This window comes from Manihot esculenta, chromosome 3, assembly GCF_001659605.2.
Source record: "Manihot esculenta cultivar AM560-2 chromosome 3, M.esculenta_v8, whole genome shotgun sequence".
NCBI classification, from domain to species: domain Eukaryota; kingdom Viridiplantae; phylum Streptophyta; class Magnoliopsida; order Malpighiales; family Euphorbiaceae; genus Manihot; species Manihot esculenta.
The window spans coordinates 25,631,973-25,651,653 of NC_035163.2; the positions used below are offsets into that span (position 1 = coordinate 25,631,973).

At 32.7% G+C, this 19,681-nt stretch overlaps 3 protein-coding genes across 8 annotated transcripts; 1 reads left to right on the forward strand and 2 right to left on the reverse strand.

The window, feature by feature from the left end:
* Window positions 1-2,043: 2,043 nt before the first annotated feature.
* LOC110611409 (aconitate hydratase, cytoplasmic) lies at window positions 2,044-8,775 on the reverse strand. 3 transcript variants are annotated; one of them, XM_021751720.2, is made up of 20 exons: window positions 8,348-8,775; window positions 8,095-8,199; window positions 7,752-7,912; window positions 7,518-7,610; window positions 7,158-7,343; window positions 6,805-6,966; window positions 6,574-6,718; window positions 6,332-6,474; window positions 6,117-6,173; window positions 5,957-6,036; window positions 5,791-5,866; window positions 5,330-5,515; window positions 5,088-5,155; window positions 4,892-5,010; window positions 4,065-4,186; window positions 3,624-3,722; window positions 3,032-3,511; window positions 2,839-2,937; window positions 2,494-2,736; window positions 2,044-2,403 (listed from the first exon to the last, which is right to left on the reverse strand). In XM_021751720.2, exons 1-20 carry the CDS (start codon window positions 8,670-8,672, stop codon window positions 2,335-2,337), a joined length of 3,018 nt encoding a protein of 1,005 aa, XP_021607412.1. In that variant the 5' UTR covers window positions 8,673-8,775; the 3' UTR covers window positions 2,044-2,334. The 3 variants fall into 3 exon arrangements, with proteins under 3 accessions (XP_021607412.1, XP_021607414.1, XP_043810535.1); XM_021751722.2 differs by having other exon boundaries at window positions 8,278-8,396; XM_043954600.1 differs by lacking the exon at window positions 8,348-8,775 and having other exon boundaries at window positions 7,752-7,926.
* Window positions 8,776-10,015: 1,240 nt separating this feature from the next.
* On the reverse strand, window positions 10,016-14,847 carry LOC110611411 (NADH dehydrogenase [ubiquinone] 1 alpha subcomplex assembly factor 2). Of its 4 annotated transcripts, XM_021751726.2 has the most exons (10): window positions 14,765-14,847; window positions 14,538-14,665; window positions 14,052-14,108; window positions 13,734-13,786; window positions 13,097-13,148; window positions 12,095-12,160; window positions 11,954-12,013; window positions 11,552-11,594; window positions 11,060-11,110; window positions 10,016-10,410 (listed from the first exon to the last, which is right to left on the reverse strand). In XM_021751726.2, exons 2-10 carry the CDS (start codon window positions 14,647-14,649, stop codon window positions 10,347-10,349), a joined length of 558 nt encoding a protein of 185 aa, XP_021607418.1. In that variant the 5' UTR covers window positions 14,650-14,665; window positions 14,765-14,847; the 3' UTR covers window positions 10,016-10,346. The 4 variants fall into 4 exon arrangements, with proteins under 4 accessions (XP_021607418.1, XP_021607417.1, XP_043811379.1 ...); XM_021751725.2 differs by having other exon boundaries at window positions 14,538-14,834; XM_043955444.1 differs by having other exon boundaries at window positions 14,534-14,834.
* A 454-nt stretch (window positions 14,848-15,301) lies between these two features.
* On the forward strand, window positions 15,302-16,007 carry LOC122723202. Its single transcript, XM_043954706.1, has one exon. The coding sequence runs from the start codon at window positions 15,501-15,503 to the stop codon at window positions 15,882-15,884; it is 384 nt and encodes a 127-aa protein (XP_043810641.1). The 5' UTR covers window positions 15,302-15,500; the 3' UTR covers window positions 15,885-16,007.
* Window positions 16,008-19,681: the final 3,674 nt, after the last annotated feature.

Here is a 19,681-nt window from a genome sequence, read left to right on the forward strand (position 1 = left end):
TTTTTTAGCATTTGAACGTTTAAAATATTAATTAAAAAATTATTTTAAAAAAAATAATTTTTTTCTTTTGAAAAAAAAATATTTCTCATAATTTTTTAATAAATTTTATTTTTTAAATTAAAATTAAATAATATAAAATAAAATATTTCAATGAAAAATATTTTTCATAGAAAACATTTTTTATAAAAAATATTTTCTACAGAAAATAGTTCTGTGAAATAAATGAAATTTAAATGCAAAAAAAATTACTTTTATGAAAATTTATTAAATGATTTTTATTTTTTAAATTAAAATTAAATAATAAAAAATAAAATATTTCAATAAAAAATATTTTTTATGAAAATATTTTTTATAAAAAATAACTTTAAATGCAAGTTATTTTCTGTAAAATAAATGAAGTGGAAAAATTAGTATTGTGAAAATTTATTAATTGGTTTTATGTGAAACAAATGAAGTTTAAATGTAGGAAAAATTACTATTGTGAAAATTTATTAATTAATTTTTTGGATTTAAAAAATATATTAAAATGTTTTAAATATTTTAAAAAATTTATTAGTTAGTTTATTCATTAATTTAACCATTAAATATTCTACTCTTAGTTCTTATAATTTAAAAAAATTTATTGATTAATATCTCAAATTTTTTAAAAATATATTAAAATATCCTTAAAATTTAAAAATCTAATAATTGATCTATTTAATTTTAATGATTTAAAAAAACTCATTAGTTAATTTTTAGATTTGTAAAAAGTTTACTCACTAATATTTTATATAAAGAGATTTTATATTTTTTTTAATAATATTTAAAAGTTAAAATGACTATAAAAATTAATTAATAAATTTTTTAAAATGTAAAAAATATTATAATGTATTTTTTAAAATAAAATTTTAATGAATTTCTCCTCAAAATTAAATAGTAAATGTCTATTAAATTTATTAATATTTTAAAAATCTAAAAATTGTCGTGTAGGTTAGTGTTATCCTTCCTGCTATAATTTTTATTGAAATAATAATTATTTTAATTAAATGATCTAATTTTTTTAATTAATTTTTCAATTACATTCATGAGGATTTTAATTTTTATTAAATAATAAAATTATTATTAATAACGTCTAATTTGAATTAAATATGAAAGATGGTTTAATTCCCGTTTAAAAAAAATAGGAATTATGTTAAAATAATGTGAAATTAAATAGTTTTATAATAATTAATTTATATGTTAACTGTAATAAAAAAATATAATTTTTAAATATTAAAATATAGATAAAAATATAAACAAAAGTTGTTGTGAAACGAAAAAAGTGAAGATTATTATTGATTACAGTAAAAAGGTTGATCGTAAAAGTGGCAAAGGATCAAATAAATTTTATTGCAGTTTAATTCGAATTATTTAGCAAAATTAAATAAATTATAAATTATTTTGATCAAAATATTAGTTACTAAAAAATATTTTCATTAATTTAAATCTTACATTAAAATTCAAATTAACTGAATTAATTTTCATTCATATGTCGGCATAGATGGTTTCTTTTGTTGATGGAAGGGTTCTGTTTTTTTGCTTTTGCTGTTTTTGAGGTCCCTGTCCCATTGGTTCTCTTTCACTATAGACATAAGTGTTTTTCTCGGATCTGTTTCCGTTGGTTGTCATTGTCCCTAGGTTTCCAGTGCTGTGTTGAGAGGGAGTTCTTTCAGTGGACCTTGCTGAGAGGGTTTATGCTCTGTGATTTGGCCAGCTGATGGAGAGCTTCCGATGAGAGCTGATGGAGAGCCTTCTCATCAGCAACTCGGGATCGTAACGATACAGTTGGTGATACCGCTTCAGCTAAACTCTACCATGACTTTCTTCTATTAGTATTTTGTTTGGAGCTCTAGTGGTGTTGTAAGAGTTCTCTATTCTTGTATGTTTGTTTTTTCTTTTGTTTCATTTGTTTGTAATTCGTGCTGGCTCTCTTTTTGCCAATCATTCTTCACCCTATCCCCTCTGCTCTCTGTGATTATTGCATTGGGAATGCGAGTCCACCCCCACCTAGCGGTTCTAACATGATAACTAAGAAGCTTACAACTTGCAACCAATACACCCAGAATACATCCAACACCGTTTATATTACATCGCCGACAACATGAGGCCACCACCGCATGCAAGTGCAGCACCTCATCCTGCTCCAAAGTATAACCAAAAAAAAAAAATCTAGTTACAAATGTGACCCTGTTTCTTTGTGACCCTGCCAAGAAACAGGAGACAGTTGCGTATTCGTACTGGAGCAGCACATTTTTTCCTCAGAAGGAAGAAAGATTTTTAAGGGAAAACCCCCCCGCAGTTTCCAAGTTGGGACCTCTACTCTTTACAAAGTTTCCTCATCACATATGGCAGGATTCCACCGTGATCAAAATATGCCAACTCAACCTGCAAGTTTAAATTTCACTAACTCAATAATTGAACCCAGTAAATTGCAATGTGAAATCAGACCCCAATACGTGCCAGTGAGGAGAATACCTCCGTGTCAAAGCGCATTGTGCAAGTGAAAGATTTGCCGGCGTCAGTTGTGACGGTTACATCTTGTCCAGGCCTTACCTCACTCATTTTGTCTGGAAGATCAATAGTGTAGCGCTCATGACCAGTCAGTTCTAATGTGTCTGCATCTTCACCAGGCTTGAAGCAGAGAGGAATTATCCCCATTCCAACTAAATTACTACGGTGAATCCTCTCAAAGCTCTTGGCAATCACCGCTTTTACTCCCTGATAGAGTATCAGAGAGAAAAATGATTTAATCATTTTAGTGCAAGGAGCAAACGTCATGCTGTGAATGGCATCCATCACATCAAATACAAACCAACTCACCAGCAGCATGGGACCCTTGGCAGCCCAATCTCGAGAGCTGCCACTTCCATATTCCAGTCCTGCAAGGACAATGGTGTCCTGCCCGGCTTCCTTGTATCTCTATAAATATAATACATTCACTATTCAATAACAAGATGCGAACAATTATATTCTGCGTTTGAACAGTGAGAATATTTTAATAACAATGACTCACCATTGCTGCATCATACACATAAAGCTTCTCTCCAGTGGGAATGTGGATGGTCTTTGGGCCCACTTCTCCACTTAAAAGCCTGTTGACAATACGAATGTTGGCAAATGTACCTCTTGCCATTACTTCGTCATTGCCTCTGCGGCTGCCATAAGAATTGAAGTCCCTGGGTTGAACCCCACGCTCAAGGAGATATTTTGCAGCAGGACTGTCTTTGTGGATACTGCCTGCTGGTGAGATATGATCAGTGGTTATACTGTCTCCAAAACTGAGCAAGCAGTATGCATCCTTCACACCATGAGGACCTGGTGGTTCCATGGTCATGTTCTTGAAATATGGGGGCTCATGGATGTATGTAGATTTTGGATCCCATGAATAAAGAGTGGAAGCAGGGAGAGAGAGTTGATTCCACAGGGGGTTACCCTCTGTGATAGCCTCATAAGTGCTTTTGAACATATCAGGCAACACATTAGATTGCACAACCTGTAACACCATGCTACTATCAGGTAAACTGACTAAAGTCTAGCAATTAAACAATTTGAAATTGATTTCACTTCACTATATAATAATCATATTTTGAGGCTAAAAAATTCACCTCTGCTATTTCGTCATTACTAGGCCAAATATCCTTGAAGTATACATCCTTCCCATCGTTCCCTCTTCCAATTGGCTCCTTCTCAAAATCTATGTCAACCTGGTAATATATAAATAAATAAACCAAATAATGGAGATGTATCAGGAGCTCCTCAGAAGCTTTTTAATCTCTAGTGTTGGTATATAAAAGGCAAACAAAAGTGCTAATAGTTGGAGCTTGCAATTTCCAAAGTCATGAAATTCTCTACTTAAAGAATAACGAATAGCATACTGAACAAAGGTAGGAAACATCAGACAGCTAGTAAATCAAAAGCATTTGCACAAGGCCACACGAATCCTGTAACACTTGAAACACATGTTATGATGAAATGGATGATGAAACAACTAAACCATCATTTAGATGTCAACCAGGAGCTTCCATCAGAAAGACCAGGGAACATACCGTGCCAGCTAGTGCATAGGCAACCACTAATGGAGGTGAAGCAAGGTAGTTAGCTCTTGTAAGTGGATGAACACGGCCTTCGAAGTTCCTATTTCCCGAAAGCACAGCCGCAGCAATAATGTCTGATGAAGTAACCAATAAGCATATGAGTAGAGGACAAGAAACAAAAAAAAAAAAAGGAAAAATCTGAATAAAACATAAAAACTAAACCAGAAGTTTGAAATTATATAGCCAGAAGTTGAATGAAATTAGAAGATCCAAGTTCTTCAAGATGCAAAATCTAAACTAAATGAAAAATGCCTGCAAGAAGATTTGAAATTTGTAAGACCAGATTATCCAACAATATCACATTAAAGGGAGAGATGCAGGACCTGACACTAGTGGTTTTAGGCCTACCTATTTTATAAAGAAATTTATAAGTAAAACTTTATTTAGGAAGGTTGAGTTAGTTTATGATTCCTAAACTAGTGTTGGCTTAGTATTTTCTTATTTTGGGATTTCTAATCCTAGTACCAGCAGGCCTAATTATTTCGTTATAATTATCATTGCCATTGAGAATTTTGTTCAGTATCCCTTTAAGTGTTCTTGCTTCTTGGTTGTATATCATGGAGACAGTGACAAGAAGTCGGTATACTTGTATTTTTTTCTAAGCTTACTTAAATTCTAGATCAGTCTGAGAAACATGATTAGTCCACCAGAACAAGAACTTGAGTTCATTATCATCCATGTCCAATCCAAACAAAATCCAAATAAACAATGTATGCAGACATATCACTGGAAAAAGAACATAATAAATACAATCAACACTCAACACTCATCAATCATACCATTATCTGAAATTGCAGATGCAACAGATTGATCAAGTTCTCCAGAATTCCCAATACAAGTTGTACAACCATAACCAACAATGTGAAAGCCTTGCTGATTCAAGTAGTGTTGCAAGCCACTAGAGAAACCACCACAATCATGAATCATACAGTCATACAAAACAACCTGATAGTAAAATATGATCTTGCAGCATACCTCTGGAATAGGTATTTTGTAACAACTCCAGAACCTGGTGCAAGACTAGTTTTAATCCACGGCTTAACCTGGTGAACCACCACACATGTTACGGGCTCATAGCTCAAAAGAAAAAGTCCAGCTACAAAATGATACTGATGAAGGATAAGCCAAGTTACTAGCTGGTTGCAACTAGACCACATACTTATATCCAGAAGGCAACAAAAGTGAACAGAAAAGCATATCTCTAAGATCAAGCTAACCTGCAAACCAAGTTCACAAGCTTTTTTTGCAACAAGACCAGCCCCAAGCATAACACTAGGGTTTGATGTGTTTGTACAACTTGTAATAGCTGCAATGACAACACTACCATGCTTAAGTTCAGCAGGCTGTTCATGGAATGAAAATTTTGCCACTTTATTTTGTTCTTCCTTAGGTACACCAAAGCCCTACAAAATAATAATAATAATTTATGGCATTAGAATCATGTCAGTCCAATCCAACAAAATTACTTGAAAAATCTGATAAACATAAACAAGGTTATATCTGTGGCATAGCAGTAGAACCATCTAGGACTAGACCCACATCATGGGTATGAATGGAAATAGCAAGCTCATTCATAAGAATAGTATATCAATAACCACAGCATTTGACTACATTTTTGTAACACCGCAGGAAACAAGTAAAAAGATGTACAATCAGCCGTGGGTTGTTTGCTTCTCACCTTGAATCCAACTCGGCTATCAAGACATGCATGCCAATCAGCCTTCATTTCTTTCAGTGAAACTCGATCATGAGGCCTGTTTTGCGAAGAAACAATTACTCAAAACCAAAAATAAAAACTATCCATCTCCAGGAAATTCAATGAACGAATGAAACATACAGCATACCTCTTTGGACCTGAAACACAGGGTTCAACATCTGCTAGGTCTAGTTGCAGGTAAGATGAGAACACTCTCTCTTGTTGAGGCTGTTTCAACAACATAGTTCCATTTACGTATATCTTAAAGCTAACTTATATGTAAGTGAAATGAAGTGAAAAAGTATTACCTCATTGTAGTCGACAAACATTTTGTTCGCACGCAAGTATGCTTCTACCATTGCCACCTAATATGGAGGAAAAGAAAAAGAGCAATTGGTCAGACCAGACTCGACTAGTAACTAAATTTTAACATCCATCAAGGAATAACAAAAGTAAAACAGAATAAAGAAGGGCAGGGGGGAGGAGAGGGGGAGAAAGAAAGAGAAAGAGAGGAAAGACTCACAGTATCTTCACTTCTTCCAGTTAATTTGAGATACTGCAAGGTAGCATGATCCACAGGAAAGAAACCCATCGTTGCTCCATATTCAGGAGACATATTTGCAATGGTGGCCCTATCAGCCAATGATAATTCAGCCATTCCATCACCTATATGCATATACAAATTCATCCGAGTCACCAAATAATAGACTACAATTACAAGCAACTGAAATTCTACTTACATTGTCTAATATTTTTCAGGCCTACCATAAAACTCAACAAACTTTCCAACAACACCATGCTTCCTCAACATTTGGGTCACAGTCAAAACCAAGTCAGTAGCTGTGACACCATCACGTAATTTTCCAGACAACTTGAATCCAACAACACCAGGCAACACCATGCTCATAGGCTATGCAATTTAGCAAAAGCATTAGAAGCATAACAAAGTCAAATGCTAAGAAAACAAGCGTGTATGTACGTGCAAGGAGATTTTACTTGACCAAGCATTGTTGCTTCTGCTTCAATTCCTCCAACACCCCAGCCAGCAACTCCTAGCCCATCAATCATAGTAGTATGTGAGTCGGTACCAACCACACTATCAGGGTAGAGGATTCCATCAGTGTTAAAGACAACCCGACCAAGGTACTCCAGATTGACCTTGCAAATTCATTAATAGACATAATGCCAAAATCAATTACTAGACGTTCAAAAGAAAAAGTAGGCCAAAAAATAAACTTCTTGATGTTAATCTAGCAATTCTCCATGCCACACTATTGCCATTACAAAGCTTGACAGGAACATTATAGAGAACAATTGCCGTCTAAATGCCCTATGCTAGAGTTCCTTACCTGGTGAACAATGCCAGAACCAGGAGGAACAACAAGCATGTTTTGGAAAGCAGAAGCACCCCATTTGAGAAAAGCAAATCTTTCTTTGTTCCTCTGAAATTCAAATTCCATATTTGCTTGCACAGCATTTTCAGATCTTGTCACATCTACCTGAACTGAATGATCAATGACAAGGTCCACCGGCACCTGGATAGCAAGTATCACGATACCATAATACTAATTAAAACTACAAACAATAGCAAAAAAGATCTAATACAGAAGGCAGCTATGAAAAAGTACTGTGAATAATAAGAACAACTCAATCAGAGAAAAAAGGTCCTAACTAACTAAATAAAAGCTCAAAGACAATATATCACAAACCAGCGGGTTGATCCTTTTAGGCTCACTACCAAGATTCTTCATAGCATCCCGCATACAAGCAAGGTCAACCACAGCTGGCACTCCAGTAAAATCCTGGTCAACAAAAACAAAAGCTTTAAATGCACAATGTACATTCCAAAATTAGAATTCCTTCATCAAAGAAAACATTATATCTTGGGGGTAATGAATCAATTCTACCTTTGGCCCAAAAAAAAGGGGATCAATATTACAAACCTGCAAAAGAACACGAGCAGGCTTGAAGGGGATTTCAACTTGCTTGGATGATGTATTTTCCCAATCAATTATTTTCTCAACATCTTCCTTCGTAACTTGGAAGTTATCACAATTACGTATTGCAGATTCCAAAAGTATCCTTATAGAATATGGCAATCTATCTGCATAGAGAAAACTGAAAGATTTTTTTTCATGTTTCTCAAACCAAGTGTAGAACATAGAAGCTACGAGCAAATCAAAACAGATTGAAAGCCTTTAACATGGTGGCTCCATATGAGAAGGAAATGATCAGAAACTCGTTGCTGATTACAGATATGCAGTAGTATCAGTTGAATATGCGTACCAATTCTGGGATCATTCAACGCAGGCAAGCTATAGAATTTTCCAAACTCTCCGCCCCCAGGTTTGGGAAGTTTGGTCAGTATCCCCTTGAAAGGATGTTCCCAGGCTGAACAAATTTATCAAAAGATTCATATAAGAATTTATTCTCTAAAGGTGCTTTGTTTTTCTTTTTATGAATACTTACGATATCGCCAACTGAAACATAACAACAACAACAGCAACAACGAACAGAACCGAAATTTAAAGGCATATACCGACAATAGAAAGGTTTCGCTCGATAACCGGTGCAGCGGCTCGAGCCTGAGCTCGAAGGCTCATTGGAGAGCAGAAATCAACTCCCTGGCTCCAGCGAGGAGCGGAGCACCGCAAAGGCCACAACGCCGAGGAGAAGGTCAAAGAACGATAGTTGTGATAGGGGAACGAGAGTGAAGAAGGAGAACGGGAGGCAAACGACGTCGGAGGGGAGAGTCTAGAAAGAGAAGGCGAGAGAGAAGAGAGAGAGGAGAGAGAGGAGGAGACTCTAGAAGCGAAGCGAGACCTGCAGAGAATTGAAGACGAGGGAGAAGTGGACATGTACATGGTGAGACTGTCTGAAAACAATGAAAGTGTGGGCTTAGAAGTTAGAAGATGCGAGACAGAGACACGGAGAGCTTCTTAAAGCTTTTCATTTTGCAGTGTTTTACGTGGAGTTCATATACAGATGGAAGGGAGGAGTTGGCTTTTATATTGGCCGTTAGATGGTGTTTTTGATTGACGGATCGGACGGTTGCAGCACCTTGAGGCGTGGGGTTTGAGAAAAATTGTCCACACTCTCAATGGCGCGTTCAACACAATTTCAAACAACATTTCAATTTCAATTTGTGTTTATTTTTTAATAAAATAATTTCATAAAATAAATCTTCTTTTATAAATTATTACTAAATATGTTAATAATAATAATAAACACCGATTTATTAAAATAATCCTCTCTATTTTATTCTAAGTGGCATAAAATAAATAAAATAAAAAACACATTATTTTTCATAATAGATAAAATTAATAAAAAAATTATTAATTAGAAGGTGCAAGACAAAATAGTCATTAATTACTGAGTCGGTGCGTGCAAGAACTGCTAGATAGGGAGCAAATAAACTCATGCAAACGTGGCGTGGCAACCTCTTGCCAGTGCCAAGTGGAAGCTCCATTCTTCTTCCTTCTAGCGACTTCCATGTCACAAGTACAACTCCTACTTTCTTACATGGAGCGCGCGCAGCAGTTCATGACAATATCAAAATCTAACCTTGGGAAGATTGGGTGGCTTTATTACAATTTACTTCTAACCTTTTTTTCCTACTGATAAATTTAAAAAAAAAAAAAAAACTTTTTTCTTTCATTTTTCAAGTAAAATATCTTTTAGCAATGTATGTCATTTTACATTTTTTTAAGGCTTTTAAGGTAAATATATAAAGCATGGTCTAACTATAAAAATAAAATCCAATTCAAATTACAATGAATTAAACTACTACAAATAAAACTAAGAAATTAAATTTAAGTCTTGAAAGTCCAGATTTTTCTACCACTTATCAATCATTTCAGATTCTCCGATAGTTAACACACCACTTATTTTTCAAGATGTATTAGATAGAGATATATTAATAAAGTACAAAATGTACTATCATATTTTTTTTTTAAAAAAAAGTAATTTAATACTTAAGACTGATTAAAAAGGAAGCTTTTACGGAGAAAAATAGACATTACTTAACAGTGTAAGCAATCACCAATTTTAAAAAATAATTCAAATAAATACTTATAAAATCATATAAAATTTTAATTTTTTATAAAATAAAAAAATAAATTCTTACATTTCAAACAAGAATAATCAATTGAATTAAATTATTACAAAATCCCTGCTTCCAAACAGGGTATAAAATACTATAGAAAAGTAGGTAAATAATACTAAATTACAATTCCAGAATTTTGGTAATTGCTCTACTGTTGCACAAATTATTAAGCAGAATACTTCAATTTATCCTCATAATTATACATTCATGAAAGAAATATCAAGTACATCTATGTATCCCAATGCCAAAAATCCTAGTATGAGCAAAAAAGTCAAATGAAGAATGCCTAATTTGCCTCAACATATGTTGTAAAAGTGATGCATCCCGTTGCGCTGGGTCTGCAGATTTTAGTGAAAAAAAATTGTTGTAAACCAGGATCTTACTAGCAACTATCAATGTGGTTGGGTAACCAGTGACGTATGTAGTAGCCACATTATGTTGGTGGTTGCCATGTCCCTGGCCTGAAGGTTGCACCAGATCCTGATGGCTCTGAAGACCTGAAATCAACCGAAAAAATAAGCAGGGCTTAAGTGCACAACTGCAGGAAACTAAATTCACATGGAAATTCTAGCGATTTGTAGTCATTAGATTCCTGTATACATGAGAAATGCATTTGCCACTTCCCAGATACGTGAAGCCAACATCAACCCTCTCTTTGGATATGAGGAAAGTGGGAGACATAGGGGTCTCAGGGTCCCGTTTGGCTTACATTCGCCTACGGCTAGTCCTAAGGGGCTTCCAACCACCAATAGCCGTGGTGATTGCTGCCAAGGACTCTGCTTTTGGGCCAACCACGGGAAGAGAGCACATGGGAGGCCAACATCTGCTCCAGCACCCGGAGGAAAATAAAATGAAATCTTCACTTTCCTTTGTTTAGGAAAGGAAGGAAAATAGAGGGAGGAAGGAAAGTAATGCTTATTTTCCTTTATTTATTGTCTCTCCAATCTGGAGAGAAAATAAAGCAAACTTATTTTTCTCCCTTTCCAAACACAAAAGAGGGAAAATGAAAAAAAAAAAAGATTTCCCTTGACTTATTTTCCTTCCTCCCCCATAAAATATCCAAATAGAGTGTAAAAGACTTGCTTGTGGTAAGTTACAAGATCTTTAGTTATGTTAATGCATGTCCATGTATATATGCATACTTACGCTGGCCTAGGTTCTTTTGCATTCTCTACTTCTGCCGCTTCTCCTCTTTTTCTGTAAAATATAATAAATGATGTTCCAGGGCAAAGTGACTTCAACAAAATATTTGAGACGAAACATCACAAAAAATTTACACACACATTGCGAGATTAATTATCTAGAAGCTTGAATGGTTTATCAAATGCAGAGAAGTTCTCATAAATAAAGAAAAAACAAGAAGGAACTCAAAAGACTTTGACTGATCATCAATTCCACTAGAATCAACAAGAAAACTACTGGCCGAGCACACTGGCACAAACACACAAGAATAGAGAGAGAAGCGTAGTTTCTTGGAGCAGATACATAAGAACATTGAGTGAGTGAAGATCAAAAGATACATCTTTGATTTGTGAAGCAGACGCATAAACATGCACAGTGAGATCATGGAACAAACTCCAAGCAAGACAAGGTGCATCCTGAATAAATCTGAATATTAAATGTTAAAGAGTTACCCACCTCACTTTATCCATTATATATGATTCCTCCTCAGGCTTCTGACCTTTGAGAACAAGAACAATATAGCAAGCCTTATCAGCATATCACTTAGTAGACATATCCATCGCAGAGGAATTGCAATAAGAAAATACGCATGTGATCATGTATTTATATGCAAAGTGACAATAAGCCATCTTGCTGAAGTTCTTAGGCCTTTACCTGACTATTGGCATGTTCAAGAGTCCATGCCATGGCGTTACAGTATCCATTATTCAAATTTAATTTACCGAAACCAATCTTTATGCTTACAGAATGGAAAAATTAACATGTGTATTATGTGATTGAGGTGAAATAGTGTAGTAAGGAAACTTTGGTAGTAACCATTTAAGATAACACTTGTATTTCAGCAAAAGATTGGAATACCTTCTGGAGTAGTGGGAAATTGCTGAATGAAACTTTTCAAATCTGGACCTCCAACTTTACCTGTAAAAATTGGGTATGGTTACCATGTAATATAAGCACAAAAGTGCAATTAACAAGCAGATCTTTTGGTTAGAAGCTGACCAGTGCCAACATTTTTTCGGAAACTGCCTTCTTTGGCTCTTCTTTCCTCTTCTTCTTTCTTGAGAACTTTCATAGTGAAAATGGAATATTTGACTAGTTAAAATCCTTCTATAATATTGCCAAGCATATTGTGATGAGCAGTGCAGAAAATAAAAGGTAACTCAACAATTTCAAAACCATTCAATAAGACAGTGAAGAAGAGCACATGCATCAAAACTTTTAAGGTCAAAAGTAAACTAACATAGTATCAAAATTCCAAAGTCTTGGGTTCAACTCTTGGCAAAATTATTTTGATACTGAGGCATTAATCTGAATATGGAGGTTCTCTCAAGTCTCAACACAAATGTCTGGTAGCATATCAAGTATCCCTGTTTTAAGGCGTTCAGATTACTTGTGCGAGTCATTAAGCAGTGAGCGACTTTCTACAGTGTATTCCAAGATAAAGACACAGAAATAGCAGCTTTGTGAACATTAAAATTTGAAAGATTATGCAATATGCAAAAAAGAACGAATTCATAATTATTACAAAGAATAATTTGTCAAGGTCTGCAGAGAGGTCCTGCAATCAACATCATCCCATAAGCATAACCAGAACAGGAGAACCCAAGACAGGCAGGCACAAAGTCCATGTTTGTTACAATTATCTAAAAGCACGATGAATACTGTTGTTGCTTCCAGTTTTCACATAAAATTTTCAATTCTTTCCCATATGGAAAATCATTTTTGAAGTTATCCTTCACAAAGACTTGCTATATATAGCATTTTCATTGTGTAATTCAATTTGCAATTGTTTGAAAACTTCAACCTCATATTTGAAAACCTAAGCAATACTTTGATCAAATTCACATATTTTGACTGATTAACGAAGAAAGATTCTATAAATGAAAAAACAAAAAGAGATGATATCATGGAAACATCAATTAGTATAACCAACAAGAAAAGTATGATAAGTTATTAAACAAAACATCAGAAATGTTAGGTCATTTTACAAGCAATACATACGGGCAACATTTTGTCTTGTAAGTTCACGCCTTGCTTCAAGTTCAATCATTTCCTGAAGAGAAAATACGGAATATTTTAAAACAATGGGAAAACTGATGCCCCTAACTGTAACAAAAAATATTTCACACAAATATCCTTTTTGAAGAAATTTCTCCATTAAGAAAACAGGTATTCAATGAGGCAATAAGCATTGATAAAGTAGAAGTCAAAGGAATCCACAGGTTACTATGTATCTCTTTGTTCTTCATTCAATTGAAATCAATTTTGGAGCAAAAATGGAAAACCTAGACTGCTGCTGTCAATCATTTGGCTATACTACTTCCAAAAGTATCAAATCAGACCAAATTCACTTGTTAAACAGAATGCTTAAACATGAAAATAGAGAACATTACACTCATATTTTATAATAAAATGTAATCTCTCAAGAGATGAAGTCCACACATCTAAATAACAGATAACAGATATAGTGACATCTTAAACTTCAAATTTAACTCGTAAAATGAAAAACATAAACTAAATATACAGATGCAAATTTGCTGGGAAGAACTTTTCCTCGTTTATTCCCCTATTTTTTGTGCAGAAGGGGGCAGGGATTGATTAGTTTATGCATGAATAGAAAATGAAAATTCTAAGATACCTCAGGAGTTGGAGCCTTTTTACGCTGCCCATTCAACCAGCAAATCCATTCAACTACATAAATAAATATACACAACCATTCATTGTAAGGAACAAACAACATAAACGTGACTAATCAACATAGTCAAGTAGGTCCTGACATATTTCTTTAAAAAAACCAAATACAATTTCTTTCATATTTATTGAACGACTTAAAAAGTAATTACACAAATCACTAAAAGTTAATGGCTGCATAAAGGTGACATTAGTGAGTTTCACAAGCAGTAATAATGCTCTTCTATAAAACCAAAAAATGGAGCTGGAGTAACTAACAACTTACCTGGAATTGAGGTTGGATCCTCCTCTCCTTTGAATTTTACCCATCTCTTCTCTTTCACTGAAACATCATAAAAACTAAAATTTAAACAACATGACCCAAATAAATTAATTCTACAAGCGGCAAGTTCAAATTTGTGCTTGCTTTATCCATGTGAATGCCAACAAAATCACCCGAAAACTATATAGGTGAACAACACAGCGAGCTCCTTGGAGTGGAAGTGGCGTATAATCTAATCTATTAAATCAATAAGGAGATTGCAATTTCAGCTCCACTTAGCTAAACAATTGAATCGCATTATGCTCAAATAACAATAGTTTGGCAAACTCCATATCAGCGAGCAAGTCATAATAAAGCTATAACCCAAATACCAATGAATAAATGCTAATTGTAGAAAGGAACCCAGAAATCGATTTAGAGAAATAAGCAGACAAAATCTAATTATTAGTCAAAACCATAAAAACAAAGAAAGGATGGAGACCCACTTACTGATACCATCGACCTCTTCTACTCTGGTGAAGTAGCGGTTCCCTGCCTTGTCCACACCAACAAAATTCCGGCTGGTGAAGAACCCAGCGATTCTTGAAAACAGCTTCGACATCTCCTGCTTCTACAAACTGTTTCGAGAAATCAATCGGACCCCATTACTGAAGCACAGAAGAAGCGTAGTGATGATCAACAATCAGTACACTCTACAGCGATCCGCATCTGCTTACCTTTGCTTGTTAGGTTTCATGGGTTTGACCCAAGCGATGTAATCCGGGTTGACTTGCTCCAACAGTACTTTTGCCCGTCTGCAAGCGAAAAAATAAAAAAAAAAAGGAAATTTATAATTTAATTACTAAATATTATTATTATTAATAAATTTATTAGAATACTTTTACATTTTAAATTCATTAATAATAAAATCCTTTTTCTGTCTATTTTTAAATTAAAATAAATTATTTTCATTATTTGTGCTACTAAATTTATTTAATAAGTGTATATTGCTCGCTGTTATAATATATTAATTATTTGGTGTTAATTGATATATTTTATTGTGTAATTTAATGTGTAAATATATAGACTAATTTATCTTGATAGTATTAAAATTAAGTACCACAGGGTTCTAAATAAGTGCTGGAATTTGAATTGACAATTTATGCAAAATAGATTTCTAATGGATGAAAAGATGGAATTGTTTAATGAATTAAATATTTAAAAATATTAAAATTCTATAGTTGAAAAATTACAGCTTTGATCTTGATATTCTAGAACTCTAACACCATGCATGTCCGCCCGCCACTCCCATTTTCAAAACCCTAAACTTCTCCAAAGTTCCAAACCCTAAATTCCCTCCCTTATTTTCCCGCCTCCCAAACGTCCCTTATTAAACACCATATCTCGGCTCCCAGTCTCCCACCACATCCTGCTCTCCCCCTCTTTTCTTCCTGCAGAATTTTCCTCGCAACAATGAAACCCAATTCAAGATCGACGGCCACCACGGGGGGGAACGAGTGCTTCTACAGATATTTAAAGCCTGGTGCACTTGCCCAACTCAGAAACTCCAAAATCATTGGCAGATCTCACAAACCCATATCGCTAACTCGTTTCTCTATTCAACCAGTTGATTCGCCGCACCCCCATCCTCAGATCTCCGTTGACCAAGTTCCTTGCCTCCTTAGCAAGATCTATGGTCCCCCATGTCTGAAAAGAAAGAAGCTCATGGCTGCTAGATCTGTTTTCTGTCTCAATCCGGGTCCTTCTACCCCTGTTCTAGACTCTAGTCACAGTAATAACAATAATAACGATTCTTTAATTCCTGTGTTAAATAATGATGCTTTGATTGCTCATTGAATATTAGATAGATGATCTAAACAGTTATTCAGTTTTGTTAGTGTAAATTTGCTTCTGTTTGATGTAAATGCTCATAGTTGAGTATTTAATTTCATAATAAATGCTGATTAAGGCTTACAATTATAATATGGTTTCTTAATTGAGACAATGGAGTAGAGTTTTGCGTTGATGAAATTAATTAGTGATGGAATTGATCAAACAATTTCCTCCTTTAGATTTGTTTGAATTGAATTTAGGGGATAACATTGTGGTTTGCATTTTGATTTGTTTTGATAATAATTACTTCAGTAGAGCCAGATGGGAAGAAATGATTAGGCTATCTTCCTTAGATAACTGTGCAAAATGACTTGTAAATTTCTAATCTTTGTGAATTCTGCTGGTTGATCTTCATTGTCTAACTTTTCTGCATTAAATTGCAAAAATTTCCAGAGGTGGATTTAATCATGTGCCTTTTTGATATTCATATTCGAAATTAACATGAATTGGTTATGTATTGGTCTAACTGTGGCTGGCTTGAAGTCATTGGTCTGATTCACTAATATCTATGTCCAAGCTCCTTTTTAGTACATTAGAAATCTTTGAATGGGATTAAAAGGTTAAAAATTGAATTCTATAGCAGTATGAGATGCTTACCTGAATATTGCTTTTGTTTTTTTTTTGGGGTCTAATTTTGGGAAATTCATCACTAGTGAAATAGTTGGGAATTGATGAAGTATTGGCTTACAATAGATGGAATGAGAGTAATTAGTAGTAGAAACTTGCTGGTCTCCTTGTACTGTCCAATGGGAATCTTGAGGAAAAGCTTGATAATCTTTGAATGTAAGTTGCTCTTGCCTTCACATTCTCTTAATGTGAATTTGGTAGTTTGATTATTGATCTTTGCTTAGTCCATCTTCTTCTAGTTGTTATGCTCTAGATTTCTTGGTTAACATGTTTAGTTGGTTTGCGAACAAATGCATTTCCAAATCAATCAAGTTCATTAGGAATAATAACTTCAATTTTGTAGTAGAAATGTAATTCTAGAAAACATAACCAAAATTCTCTTTTGTCATGAATAATTTTACAAGAAAAAAATTCAATTTTGAATAGTAGCTTTTAGTTTTGATTGGTGGATGCCCCACAATCTCATGTATATATAATCATTATTCTCAATAAATCATTCTGTGGAGATTTTTTTTCCAGTTATGCAGAGAAACCGTTTTTCTTTCTTTTTGTTTGGATTTTGTTATAAAAAGTTTTGGATAATTAATTTAATAGCATTATGATTTAGCTCAACTCTTCTCTATATTGTGATTGATTGCTTAGATTTTTGACGTTCTGATTTCTATTTCCTTTCGCTAGTTCACCGACTCTGTTTACGATTAGTACATGAGATGAATCAACTCGCTTCTTATCTCATTTTCGGATGGAACCTTTCAATTGGATTTTTTTTTGGGTAAAAAAAAATTATTTAATAATTTAAATTTATGGCAAATTTGTTTGCCATAATTTTTTTTATATAAAAATATATGGACTAGCAGAGTAATATTTGCAGGGCGACATATAATTTTTTTTTTTAATTATAATTTTTTACTTGGCTTCTATTTAGAAGGATGTCAGGCTAAAAAATATATTTTTTTAATTATTGATATATTTATATTATATTAATTTGATAATATTATTCATAATATAATTTTTTATAATAATAAATGTTTTTAATTATTTTTATAAATATGTTTTATTATATTATTATAGTAATTCTAATTAAATAGTACAGTTAAATGTGTTCGAGATCACGATTTATAATCCATAAAAAGAAATAGATAAATAAATAAATTAATTAATTAATATGAAAGTTTAAAATTATAAAAATTAAATTTATATTTTATTATTAATTATAATATAATATTAATTTTATAGTACTGTAAGTAATTTTTTATTTAAATATTAATAATAAAATATATTAAAAATTATGAAAAATGTTTATTATTATAAAAAATTAAGTATAAATAATATTATTAAATTAATATAGTATAAATATATTATTGTAATATATTAATAATTAAAAAATAAAAAAAAAAAAATTTAGCTTGGTACCACTTAGACAGCGTCAGGCGAAAAATCATAATTGAAAAAAAATTCAAATATCTACTAGTCGATATATATATATTTTTTAAAAATTTTATTAATGCGCTTTTAAAATGTGTTAAAAGTGGAGTCTACCAAAGTAATGGGTGAAACCACTCTTTACTAAATAAATTTGACACAAATTTAAATATATTAAATAATATTTTTCTTAAACTAAAAAGGCAAATTCCAGAAAAAGAAGTATGCCTTCCTGCTGTTTGTTGATTGATGAGTTGGTTGGTAACAAATGTGTGGATTGTGGTCATTTCGATTACCAGAACATGCCGGAAGAGCTTCATTTATCCATAGGTTTGGCTCCTTTCCTCTGTCATCCAACTGCCATTTATATCGGTTGGCCTTGAAGCGTCGATTTCAATTTAATTTTTGAGTTTATATGATCGTTATTGGCATTTTGGCCATGTGAAACTGAAAGTTGTCTAATTCTCTTGTTATTGGTGAGTTGAAAGCCTCTGAACATCCATTCTGATTGATTCTATATGTTAAGATGCTTAAAGGGATGGGAAAGAAAGTAGAAAACTTTTCGTTTTGAAAAGGTTTAATGCCGTGCATAATAAAGCATTTATTAGATTTTATTAAAAATTTTAAAAAATAACGTTTAATTAAAATGATATTATAAAAAAATATTAAAAATTAAAAAATTTTATTAAAATTTTTAAAAAATTATATAGTGAATTTTAAATAATTAAAAAAATTATTTATAATAAAAAAAAATTTTAATATATAAAATTATAAAAATATTTAAAAAATAATTAAAATATAAAATTAATTTTTAAATAATAAAATTTTTATTTTAAATTTTATGACAGATCTATAACACTCATTATAATTTAAAACTACGTATATATTAAAAATATCCTTTTAAAAAATTATTATAAATTATTATCAAATATCAATATTAAAAATTAAATTTAACTGAAATTTATTATAAAATTTAAAATTAATTCTTTCGTATAATAAATGAACATGAACCGTTAGCTGTTGAATCAAAGCAAAAGATGCCGATCCTTTCACCTTGATTCAACGGTTGACGACTATGAATTTAACTTTGCTGCTTCAATTTTAATGAAATAAATGAGTTTGTACTTGGAGTTGTTCGCTATGATTGGGGATCTTTCTCGTGCACATAGTTTCTTTCCTTTTTTTTTTTTTGAAACTGGGCTAAATAATACTGATTAAAATTAAAAAAAAAAAAATTACAACTCATTAATATTTCTCAAACTAAATACAACTGGTTCAAATGAATCTAGACTTTGTTGATAATGATAGGTTTGTTGTCTTGGAAGCTCATCTTTAGTGTTTTTTTTTTTTTTTTTTAATTATTATGGAAAAATACAAAACATTTTTCACAATCTAATGGGACATGAATACTGAGTGATTTGTCCTAAACAGACCCACTGATGCTGGAAGTGAGAAATTAGGGTTTTTTTTCCCTGTCCTATTTGAGCTAGACTCCATAATTTTATCATCACAACATTGAAAGTGAAAATGATATATAATCAAATAATGATCACAAAAATTTCAAGAATTTGTATTTGCCCAATAAGATACTAGACTTGCTCATTCTCTTCAATTGGCTGCATCTGCATGTCACCCTTTCATCATCATCTCAAGAAATATTAAATTTATGAAGCTTTATTAAAGAAAATTACTGTGGGGAGGAACATGTAGAC